At 37.2% G+C, this 13129-nt stretch overlaps 1 protein-coding gene across 1 annotated transcript; it reads left to right on the forward strand.

The window, feature by feature from the left end:
- Positions 1-2629: 2629 nt before the first annotated feature.
- Positions 2630-11526, forward strand: LOC144979749 (Golgi-associated plant pathogenesis-related protein 1-like). The gene is made up of 5 exons (XM_078926727.1): positions 2630-2676; positions 5365-5468; positions 7502-7638; positions 9030-9107; positions 11231-11526. Exons 1-5 carry the CDS (start codon positions 2674-2676, stop codon positions 11383-11385), a joined length of 477 nt encoding a protein of 158 aa, XP_078782853.1. The 5' UTR covers positions 2630-2673; the 3' UTR covers positions 11386-11526.
- Positions 11527-13129: the final 1603 nt, after the last annotated feature.

A 13129-nucleotide genomic window follows, 5' to 3' on the forward strand; every position in this document is an offset into this window, starting at 1 on the left:
ACTTTCTTTTTCTTACCCCAGTTAAAATGTAAACTAAATAAAACGAACTAAATGCATATATTTAAAAAAAACCACATCAACTTGAGTTTTATTATATTAAGCGCAGAGTTATTTACAAAGGATAAAAATTCAAGACAGGCTATAGATAGAATGAAGTTGACATCACTTGGGTCTTTGTTATTGTTTTTTACCACCCGCGCTTTGTAGTAATTCTCAATAACCGTTCAAGGTTACAAGAGTTTTGGGTGTTGGTCCGCCATACTTCCGGATGGCCATATTGTGAGCTTCTTAGCCCAGCGCATACTATCTATAATATGTAAGACGCATCATGACGCCTGTTAGGCGATGTTGTAATTTACTTTTTGACAGAGACAAAGCTGTTATCGACTCTTTTAGGCGAGTGTGGTGAGAAGATGAGATCAACGGGTCTTCGCCAATGACTCGCGTTTCAAACCAGAATGTAGAAGGCTCAAAGGTTGAATGTCATTCCACGGGTACAAAAAAGTCGTAGGATTGAAAAATATTAATTATGTAAATGGTGGCAAAGACAAATGATGATGATGATGATGATGATGATGATGATGATGATGATGATGATGATGATGATCATGATGATGATGATCATGATGATGATGATCATGATCATGATGGTGATGACGACGACGAAACGATGATGATGGTGCTGGTGCTGGTGACTTTGTTTAAGATCCATGAGATATTGACTACTAATGTAAAACGCAAACCAACCAACCCAACCTTGTGTTGTATAGAGATGGATCGGATAGCAAGAAGGGAATGTAAAATAAAAATGATGGATAAGTAATATGAAAAACATTTTTCAAACTTTAAACATAGATATTCATTCTCTTCTATCAAATATGTAATCTTTACCTAATTTTTGTATCCTTTGGGACTATGTATTCAAATCAACTCCGACCGACATGATGTGTCTATATTTGCTGGTTTGATGACCTAAGTTATTATTGGCTTATTGTGATGTAATGGAAATACCTTCAAACAATAGCAAAATAATATTATCATCTGTTACAACAATATAAAAAAATCAAGCCTATAGTTGCGTTCGATTATCAGACACACAGATGAATGCACGTAGATTCCGACACAATTCCGTTTTGACCGGGGTAGCATATATATATATATATATATATATATATATATATATAATTATATATATATATTATATATATATATATATAATATATATATATATATATATATATACACACATATATATATATATATATATATATATATATATATATATATATATATATATAATTATAACAAGGAAAATGATGTCATTTTGTTATCACTATATTGACAGTGATGATACTGAACATGACATGGGGAAAAACCAACATGTAGATCTTGATGGTCGTGAAAATAGTCATTATTTTTTTTTAATTATATGGGAATATTTTATGTATCGAATTGTTATGGCTATGGTTTCAACATGCCCAATGCGCTTAAAATGTAAATCTTTCCCCCAGCATGTTAGAGGAAACGCTCTTTCCTATCTCTTATGGGAGACTATGAATTAGTTTGAGATTTTATTGGGTTTTTCTCCCACCGTCATAACATTCTTTATGGCGTCCAATGGGTCCTGACTTGAGACAAATGGACTACGACATTTGGTCAATGATGTCCAACATTGTGTATAAGGGTCGTAAAACGTTTAACACAGAAGCGGCGTCAAAAGAGTTAATTCAACATTCGTGGGATTGAATCCCTGTTCAAGACATACGAAAATCAATTGGATCGCGGGGGAAATTGGCTACGCATAGAATTTTTAAAAAAAGTATAATAGGAGATCTAAGGATGACATCCAAACTTGAGAATAACGTCCCAAATAAATAAAAATAAATTTTAAGAAAATAAATAAAATACCATAGGGGAAAATTTGTCTCTAGGGCTCTATTCGAAGGGAAGACTGGAATGACCCAGGCGTCAGCAGTACAGTGCTACAAATTGAGCTAGGGCGAGGTGACTTGCTTAAGACCACACAGCGCAGCGTTGGGTGCTCGAACTCGGTACCTATCAGATTCGAAGCAAAGACCGTACCGCTGAGCCCCTCCCTCCTTTTTTTTTGTATATATCAAATGATGTAGGGTGCGTTGTTTTTTTTTTAATTGTAGAGTTGACATAAAAAATTGTGTACATAAATTTCAATATATAGACTTGCATCATTTGTAATCTGGCTATAATTTCTATGGATTGGTGAACAGTGACCACATCGTCTTATAGATAAAGAAATGCGCATGATATCAAAGCGACAAATAATGCGAGTGTTTTTTCTTCCATTCAACTTAAATATTCTTTTTTTGCGTGTATTTCAACGAAAAAATAATAAACAAGTGTCGTTTATCTTAACGTTAAATATCGTGGGTGAATTTAATATGATATAATTATCTTAAATGATGTGATAAAAGTTGTGTGGAGTTAATGATAACGTCCTAATTTTCAAACTAAAATTTATAGCACTTGAAGACTGTTAGATGATGTTAGTTATAATTTGACAATTACTGTAAAGGACCTTAAGATATGATGCATGCAATCGGCTTGTATTGGCAGTTATTACCAAAAATAAGTATATAAGGATGAGAGAGCAAAGGGAAACAATATGCAGACGTGAAGGAGAGAAGAAAATTCATCATGGTAGGTATTCAATTATTCAAAATTTAGTTATCCTTAGTTTTTGAGTTAGAGGCCAATAGATCAAAGTTAATCATTTATTTATTTTTGGAATAATTATATTCAAAATTAATATCTTTTATTTGGGGAATGCGATTGTCATCAATTATGTCCCTTGGTAGTGCCCAACATCGTGAATACTACATATTATAAGGACACGTTAAAGGTAAACACTTCTCAAGGCGTGATGGTTTCTACTTATAAACAAAAATTATTAATCACTCTAACCAAGGCCATCTTCATATAGATAGAATGCGCTTGGCCGATTCCAACATTGCATGAGTATAACGACTAACAACAACTCTGTTAAACAGAACTTATAGCTGTAATACAGTTTAGTGAACAATACAAGATGCAAAACAATACAAAGCCGATGACGTCATCTGCATACTACTATTAGTTGCTTGACTAACCATCGAAGCAGTTGTTATATGACAATCTCATGTGTACCCGTCCTTGTCGTTATTATTTTGTTACCAATCAAGGGTCTGAAATAGGCAATAAATCCATTTACTCAATTGATGCTATGCGTTTCGGTAAAGAACTCACAACATCCACCAGCCGGGCACAAAAGTATGTGTAACCTTGATCACTTATAGTCTGATTGATATGACTCGGTGAAAACATAATTCTAACCTAAGAAAGCGTCAAATGACACAAAGGTGAATGAGGTTGTCCTCTATAGTAAGTCAATATTTATTTCCGTGTTTCCTATAGCAATCGCTTGCAACACATTGGACCGGACCATAGAATTAACTAATACCCCAATTTCCATTACCTGCGACATGTAGACCATTTCCCAAGAGTACCTCACATTTTTATCACGTAAACAAAGACACGTTGTCTATTTTGGTGTGATTTAATGTGCTACAAGTTTCAAATTATTATTGGGTCACGAAACTTCTGAAGTGGAAATAGGGTTTTGGTAGAAGACGATGCGTATCTATGTCAGGCCGTGTCAAGTCGGTAAACATCCTTTCGCTCATGTTTGTATAATATATATATATATATATATATATATATATATATATATATATATATATATATATATAAAATATATATATATATATAAAACACAATTGACATTTGGCACCGGTTTTTGATGCTTTCCATATTTAGGATGATTTCTTCTCACTAAATTCTCTCAGACAATAAACTTTGTAAAGCGCTTTGAGCACATTTAGTAGATATTGCGCTATACAAAGTTCAATTTTTTAAAGCTCTATTTTTTGTGTGTCGGTACGTTATATCTGACGGGCGGATGCTGTGAGTATATTACCTAAACGCATAGCATCAATAGATTACATTCGATAGATAACCCAGCTACCGAGTGCTGCATTGCAGAGCGTGCAGGAATCCAACGAGCCTTCTTTTAGAGCCATCACGCCCGTGGACCCCGAGTCTATAGCGTGAAACGGATAATAGTAATTGCTTGCTACCTTTTGGATAGGACGCTAGTCCATCGCAAAGTACTTTCTGCCGGATCTGGCAGATCCGGCTACGCAATCATTGCTGGGTGAACAGGGGAGTGGGTCAGAAAAAACTTCGACTGCACCTGGGATCGATCTCGGTCACTTTGCTTGTGAAGCGAGTGATCTACCAACTGAGCTATCGGGCCCCCATCAAGTGAGTACTGTAGCGTTACAAGGCTGTGAGTCACATATCGTTTTTCTTTTTTTTTTTTTTTTTTTGAGAGGGGGGGGGGGAGGAGAGGGAAGCTGTTATATTAACTTTTCATCAATACTTACTACAGTCCACCACTTCGGCTCTGTGGTCTTGTGGTATGGAACTCGCTTTCGGATCGGAAGGTCCTGAGTTCGAGCCTCGCTCCGCGCATGTTGAATCATTGGAAAAGGCTCTTTACTTACATTCGCTCACCTTACTCAGGTGTAAAATGAGTACATGGCTGTTAACAGCGTTGTCTCTGTCAAAAAAAAATATAACGTCGCCTCACAGGCTTTATGTCTCATTCTACATGATATGTGCTGCTGTTGGTCAGGGACCCTTTGTAAAGCGCTTTGAGCACGTTTAGTGGATATTGCATCATATAAAAATACATTTTTTGTTGTTTTATTTTTTTGTGTGTTTTTTTTTCAAGCAGCTTTAATTCTATTTTGTAAATAACGTTTAAGTATTCTTTCCCTAAGTGTACATATATCAGAGGTCTGGTTACCGACGGGAATTATTATAGGCTTGATTTAAACACTTATAATCATCAATATTTTGCCTTGGTTTGTACGAGTTCATAAGTTCAAGTCACCTCGCCCTAGCTCAATTTGCGTCGCTGCACTACGACTGAAGCCTGGGTTATTCCGGTCTTCCTTGGAATAGACCCAATAGACATATTTCCCCTATGGGATGATGGAGATAATGGCGTCCGTCATTGTTCCGATAGTTTAGAACCAGTTACTATGCGTCATTACGATGGAAGTGACGTCACGACTGTTGAACCCTATTGTGAGTGGTAGTCAATAGTTCAACGAATTGAATCATTTCTTTTCTTGAGCACTTTTTTCACAACTTACTTTTTACTTTCGTTTAGTGAGCATCGTCCTCCATTCCATCAACGAGCCTATAATAATTTGGGTAATCAGACCTGCAAAAAAAAAAACATGTTTTCTGAAATTCTCTTATAATATTTCCATCCACAAGTCGGGTGATATACCACAAACTCAACTCGACTCATTCCGAGCAGAATGCCTTGCCGCCCACAACCAGAAAAGGGCCTTGCACGGGTCTCCCCCTCTAAAGCTATGGTTTGTATATTTAAATCCATTTCTTTTTATCCTGTTCGTTGTTGTTGTTAATTTTATCGTCGTCGTCATCATCATCATCATCATCATCATCATCATCATCATCATCATCATCATCATCATCATCATCATCATCAACAACAACAACATCATCAGCAGCAGCAGCATCGTCATCATCATCATCATCATCATCATCATCATCATCATCATCATCATCATCAACAACATCATCATCAGCAGCAGCATCGTCATCATCATCGTCATCATCATCATCATCATCATCATCATCATCATCATCATCATCAACAACAACAACATCATCATCAGCAGCAGCATCGTCATCATCATCATCATCATCATCATCATCATCAACATCATCAACCTAAAAATGTGTTCCAAATTAAATGTCTGAAGAGCTACATTTTTTTTGACTCCTTCGATGTTAATTTGGAGACAGCTGTCTTCTTTCTCTATATGACCGATCTCGATATATAAATGTATGTCACACAGAGAAAGAGTATATGTGTGTTTGTATTTGTGTGTGTATGATGTGATGGGACAGAGAGAGTGAGAGAGATGAAGAGAGGGAGAGAGAAGGAGAGAAGAAGGAGAGAGAGAGAGAGAGAGAGAGAGAGAGAGAGAGAGAGAGAGAGAGAGAGAGAGAGAGAGAGAGAGAGAGAGAGAGAGAGAGAGAGAGAGAGAGAGAGAGAGAGAGAGGTTTTATTTTGTGCGATCCAAGAAAATAGGTAAATGAATAAATAAATAGATGAGTTAAACTAATATGTAAAAAAATCATGAGCTTTTATATAGCGCAATATCCACTAAACGTGATCAAAGCGCTTTACAAGGGGGTCCCTGGCCAACAGCAACACTCAACATGTAGAACGAGACATAAAGCCTGTTAAGCGACGTTATATTTTTTTTTGACAGAGACAACACTGTTAACGACCTTGTACTCATTTTACACCTGAGTAAGGTGAGCGAATGTAAGTAAAGAGCCTTTTCCAGGGATTCAACTATTCTCTGAGTGAGGCTCGAACTCAGGACCTTCCGATCCGAAAGCGAGTGTCATATCACAAGACCACATAGCCGAAGTGGTGGACTGTTAGGCGATATTACAATTTTTCTTTTCGGACAGAAACAACGCTGTAAACGGCCGGGTACTCATTTTACACCCGAGTACGGAGCAGGAATGTGAGTAAAGAGCCTTTTACAAGGACTCAACTATGCGCCGAGCGCGGCTCGAATCCAGGACCTTCAGATCCGCAAGCGAGTGTCACACCACAAGACCACATAGCCGACACTAACCAAAAGATTACGCCACAAAAGAAGACGATGCTCATTAAACGAAAGTAAAAAGTTGTTGTTTTAAAAGTGCTTAAGAAAACAAATGATTCAATTCGTTGAACTATTGACTACCACTCACAATAGGGTTCAACGGTCGTGACGTCACTTCCCTCGTAATGACGCATAGTAACTGGTTCTAAGCTATCGGAATAATGGCGGACGCCATTATCTCCATCATCCCATAGGGGAAATCTGTCTCTAGGGTTTATTCCAAGGGAAGACCGGATAACCCAGGCTTCAGTCGTAGTGCAGCGCCGCAAATTGAACTAGGGCGAGGTGACTTGCACTTATGAAATAGTTCCCCGACGAGCATATAAGTGTATCCAGAGAGAAAATCATTATAAATCTCATCATGTTTTGGCTTTTATACATTCTGATCACATGACATGTGAAAAAGTTCTAGCCAGTAAGAAGAATAAAGAGTACCGATTTTCTTTGTTTAGAACCAAGCTGCTAGTTGCTGGGCGGACGTGACATCAGACTATAGAACGCTATTAACTTTTTTAAGTTAGTATCAGGCCTTGAGTAAACGAAGGCTACGCGTAAGCTAAGTTTCATATCTTTAACACTAAATGAATTTATTTGCTTCTAAATCTGCCAGCCCGACATCTTACCGTTTTGAGGCGGTGGATAACATATCGAATCATTCATTTTCATTCTTATTTTGTTCATTTTCATTTGAATCAAAGTAACGACTTGAATACCATGGCGCAAAAGTGGGCTGAACATTTAGCAGAAAAAGACGAATTTAAGCATAGGGAAAGAGATACAAGACAAGGCGTTGGCGAAAACTTGGCGGCAATGAGGCCTTTGCCCACTAATCCGGGTATGTACGAGTATTGATAGTTCGAAGATGACGTCATTCAGGTCTTTGTTATTGTATTTTGCCATCCGCGTTTATGAGTAAATCTCACTAAACTGTATTAACCAGACTACAAACGTTCATGGTTACCCACAGTTTTGTGTTATACTTCCGGATGGCAATGTTATGAGCTTCTTAGCCAACCGCATACTATCTATTGATGATTTGCTGTTAGCCAAAAAAAAAAAAAAAAAAATCACAACATCTGCCAGTCAGCTATAACGTACGAACACACAAAACTATAGCTAGTTCGAAGATGACGTCACGCTGGTCTTTGTTATTGGTTTTTTTTTACATCCGGGTTTATGAGTAATTCTCACTAACCTGTATAAACGTTCAAAGGTATAAACGTTCAAGGTTACACATAGTTTTGTGTGTTGATCCGTTATACTTCCGGATGGCAATGTTGTGAGTTTCTTATGAAAGCGCATACTATCTATATGTAAAATTGAACGTTGAAAGTCTGATTGATAGAATTTAGTGAGAGCTACTCATAAAAATAACTGACTAAAAACAATAACAAAGAGCTGAGTGACGTCATTTTCGTTCCTTCTATAGTATACACTTTAAAAAATATTTTTGACCGATTTCTTCACAAAAAGGTCTCTTCTTTTTAATTAGTCTTTCAGAGTCGTACGACCTATGAAGCAAGGGTGTATCCCGGTTTCTAAAGTGTGAAACAGACAAAAGCGCATGCTTGCTACCCTAGCTAATCTTTTGCGAAGTAATTCCGCCAGATCTATCATACCCAGCTGCCCAATCACTGCTGGGTGGACGGGAGGAGGGTGAGGGGGGGGGGGCGGAGTAGGAAAAATATCTCGATTTCTCGGTCCCTTTCCGTAAAAAGCAAGTGCTCAACCAACTGAGCTATCGGGAACTGCTTCTCAATTCAGTTTTGAACTTTGGCATTGATAAAAGTAATAATGATAAGGATAATAACAAATATAATAACAATAATAATAATAATAATAATAATAATAATAATAATAATAATAATAATAATAATAATAATAATAATAATAATAATAATAATAATATAATAATATAATGATAATAATAATAATAATAATAATAATAATAATAATAATAAAATAATAATAATAATAATAATAATAATAATAATAATAATAATAATAATAATAATAATAATAATAATAATAATAATAATAAATAAAAAGAAGAAGAAGAAGAAGAAGAAGAAGAAGAAGAAGATGATGATGATGATGATGATGATGATGATGATGATGATGATGATGATGATGAATCGTAATAATGATAACAATGATAATTATCAAAATAACGATAAAACACCATTATGAATAAAGTATGTACATATATTATCGTTCCAATTCCAGGTGAATCCATCACGTCAATGTGGTATGATGAGAGTAAGAACTATGACTTCGATAACCCTGGATTCAATGGCAACACAGGTAGGTCAACCTTCATCAACTCATAGCCGAGAAAACAGTAGTAATATTGAGACAAGAAAGGTATTAGGAGCTCCATTTGACTGCGATGTCAAGTCGGGCCATGTTTACTTATTTGATAGTCCGTAACGAGTTGTGCAGTCATGAAACGCACACACACACACACACACACACACACACTCTCTCTCTCTCTCTCTCTCTCTCTCTCTCTCTCTCTCTCTCTCTCTCTCCCTCTCTCGCTCTTCCTCTCTCTCTCTCCCTCTCTCTCTCTCTCTTCCTTTCTTTCTCTATCTCTTTCTCTTTCTCTCTTCTGTCCCGATCCCCCACCCCTTTATCTTTTTCTTGTCTCTTTCACTCACTCTCTCTTTCTTTCTTTCTTTCTCTTTCTCTCTCCTCTCTCTCTCTCTTATTTCTCTTGCTCTCTCTCTCTCTCTCTTTCTCCCTCCCTCTCTCTCTTCTCTCTCCTCCTCTCCTTCTCTCCCTCTCTCTCTCTTTCTCCCTCTCTCTCTCTCTCTCTCTCTCTCTCTCTCTCTCTCTCTCTCAAAATATAATGAGAAGGAGTTTGTCATCCATTATGCCCATTACTTCTGTCGATCCGTGGCTTTCGCTGATATAAAATAACCTGACATTTCCCATTCGGCTCAGATGTGAATGTTTAACTGGTTACGGGCACAGAGGGATAGTGTTTAAGAATTTTCGTACAGGAAAGAAGCGAATCAGGTTTCATAGGGGCTGCTGCTGTGGGGAATAAATAAAGCATTTCGAAATGCATTGAACATGGGAAATCCGTTAAAATGCTCTAATAGGTGAATGAGTTTATCACAGATTCTGTGTCTGTGTGGGCTCTGCGAGTGAAAAGAAAAAAGCCTTACAAAATCATAACATTCCTTAAAACAAAAGCTACATCGTAAAAGGATTCAATAAACTGTTGTCACGTCCGCCCAGCAACCAGCAGCTTGGTTATAAACAAAGATAATCGGTACTCTTTATTCGTCATGCTGGCTAGAACTTTTTCACATGTCATGTGATCCGACTGTTTAATAGTCAGAAACATGATCAGATTTATAATGATTTTCTCCTCTGGATACACGTATAAGCTCGTTGGAGAAGTATTTCATAAGGGCGGTGATGGAGATATCCGCCATTGTTCCGATAGTTGAGAACTAGTGTATATAGTAAGCGCTTGGCTTAGAAGCTCATAGCATTGCCATCCGGAAGTATAACGGACCAACACACAAAACTGTGTGTATCCATGAACGTTTATAGTCGGGTTAATACAGTTCAGTGAGCATTACTCATAAACGCGGATGGCAAAAAACAATACCAGAGACCCGTGTGACGTCATCTTCGAACTATCTATTATGAGTACCTGACCATTAAAGACGTTGTCTCTCTTGACAGAGAAAGGCATTCAAAACGCGCCTGATATGTTTCATGTCTCATTCTACATGTTAATTGCTGTTGTTGGATAATGACGTCATGTAAAGAGCTTTGAGCACGTACGGTGTTTTTTGCGATATCTTAACCAGTTATCTGCCGTACTCTGGAAAAACACTTATTAAAAAAATTTCGCCAGAAAACTTGCCCTTCAAATATCGATCGATTTAAGTGACCCTAATCTTGGCAAAACCTCTCAAACCTGGGACTTCGCAAAGTTTTCTATCATTCCTAGCTTTTAGAGTTTATTTATTTTTTTTTATTTTTTTTTTTTTGATAAGATAAAATATAAAATAAATAAATAAATAAAATTCCCTTTATTCATCCCCAAGGGGAAATTTGTCTTTAGGATCTATTCCAAGGGAAGACTGGAATAACCCAGGCGTCAGCCGCAGAGAAGCGCCGCAAGTAAGCGAGGGCGAGGCGACTTGCTCAAGGCCACACAACGCAGCGGTGGGTGATTGAACTCGGTACCTTTCGGGTAGGGAGCGAAGGCGGTACCACTGAGCCACGCTGCCCTTAAGGTGGGAGTCATCAAAATCGATCGATATTTGAAGGACCAGTTTTCTGGTCAAACTTTCACAAACGAGTTTTTTTCCGAAGCACGGCGATTAGTAGTAGACGGGTTAAATACACAAGTGTTTTTTTTTTTAATACAGTGTTTTGGTTTTTTGGTTTTCTTCTTTAAGGTCATTTCACCCAGGTTGTGTGGAAATCGTCAACTGAGTTGGGTGTCGGAATGGCGAAGAATCAAGGAGAGATGTATATCTTCGTTGCCAACTACAAGCCGGCGGGGAACATGCTGGGGTCTTTCCCACAAAACGTCCTGCCTCCGTCACAATAGAGGATCCATTCTAGCAGACCTGCTTATTAAAACGAAAAATTCTTAGAGTATTACGAAATTTTGGCATCAATTTCAAAGTTCATGAGCATCTCTATGTCATTAAGACTTATTGAAAATTAAAGTTAATGCTAGATTGCATAATTTTATGGATTTTTAAGTGTTATTTTGTGAAGGTAAATTGTTGGTTTTTTAAGTTTACGATTGCGACTATAATTTTCATGTACTAAAAATTACGAATTTTTAAATTTTCAAGTTGACAGGTCTGAATATAGTTACTCAACTATGCAAAACATAGTTAACTGAAAAATCATCTAGACTATATTTCAAAAATAGTTTTGAATAAAAAAAAATAATATAAAGGCTTCGAAAAAGAACAAAATACCAAAACCCGTAACGTTTCGGGCTCAAAACCCTTCTTCAACAAATCACTTAAAATGCAGACATACGGCAGAAACGTATTTTGGTACGTCTAGTTGGCAAGCTTTTTGTGATTTGCTGAAGAAGGATTCTGAGCCCGAAAATTCCGTGTTTGGTATTCTGATGTATTCAATTTATTTTTTTTTTCTTATTATGATCCGCAGTTCCCAGCAGTTTACGAACGCTATGAAAAAAGCTTCTGTCCATGCCGAGGAGACTAAAAATCTCATTTTTATAATTGACAAAATTGCATTCTTATTTTCCTCCCCGTCATTTTGTTTAGTGAGTGAAAGAAGTAGATAACTGCTTGCCTCTTAATATCTCTCGATAGTATGGGCTTGGCTAAGAAGCTCACAACATTGCCATCCGGAAGTATAACGGACAAACACACAAAACTGTTGGTATCCATGAACGTTTATAGTCAGGTTAATACAGTTCAGTGAGCATTACTCATAAACGCGGATGACAAAAAACAATAACAAAGACCTGAGTTCGAACTATCTATAGAACAATCCACTGTGTGTTTTGAAAATTCAGCTTTTCCCAGTTAATTGATGGTTCCTCCGTGCCCCCTTGTTGCTATGCCGGTCAAGCTATTTGCATGGATGCCATTTTTGTACTATTATCTTATCGTACGAGTCACGAATCATTCAATCAACATACAAAAAGGCCTGAGCGTCCCTAAGCACGTGCCAAACACTCAAATAGGTCAGGCCCAGTAAGTGAATATTTCTCACATTATTATTTTGACACAATGATAAAGAAATAGCATCGCAATGCTTGACAACACTATTTTTTCAATCGTCTGTGTTAAAGTTGTGAGTGATGCTCAGGATCTGTGGGTTGTTTGCTCCCAGGTGACAGGAAGTAATTTATGTGGCTTTGGGATTTCGGATCACGGTCATCGGTTGATTTCAGGGGGACAATATAGCTACTTTGTTTTAAATTTTAGAGTCAAAATTAAAACCACGGAAATGTTTATTAGATTATACGATAAATGACATAATTTTCAAAAGTCTATAGATAGTATGCAGATGACGTCACTCAGGCCTTTGTTATTGTTTTTGCCATCCGCGTTTGTGAGTTGTTCTCACTAAACTGTATTAACCAGACTATAAAAGTTCATGGTTACACAGAGTTTGTGTGTTGGTCCGTTATACTTCCGGATGGCAATGTTGTGAACTCCTTGGCCAACCGCATTCTATCTATACACTGTGTATGTTGATTGAATAACTCGAGACTCGTGATTGGTAAACATGGGAAAATACACAGGTTTTAGTTTCGATGGCATGTGTCTAAGTAAAATACCCACTGTTTAACCGCTTGA

Source organism: Berghia stephanieae, chromosome 9, assembly GCF_034508935.2.
Source record: "Berghia stephanieae isolate SIO BIC M18660-M18661 chromosome 9, UCSD_Bste_1.3, whole genome shotgun sequence".
NCBI classification, from domain to species: Eukaryota; Metazoa; Mollusca; class Gastropoda; order Nudibranchia; family Aeolidiidae; genus Berghia; species Berghia stephanieae.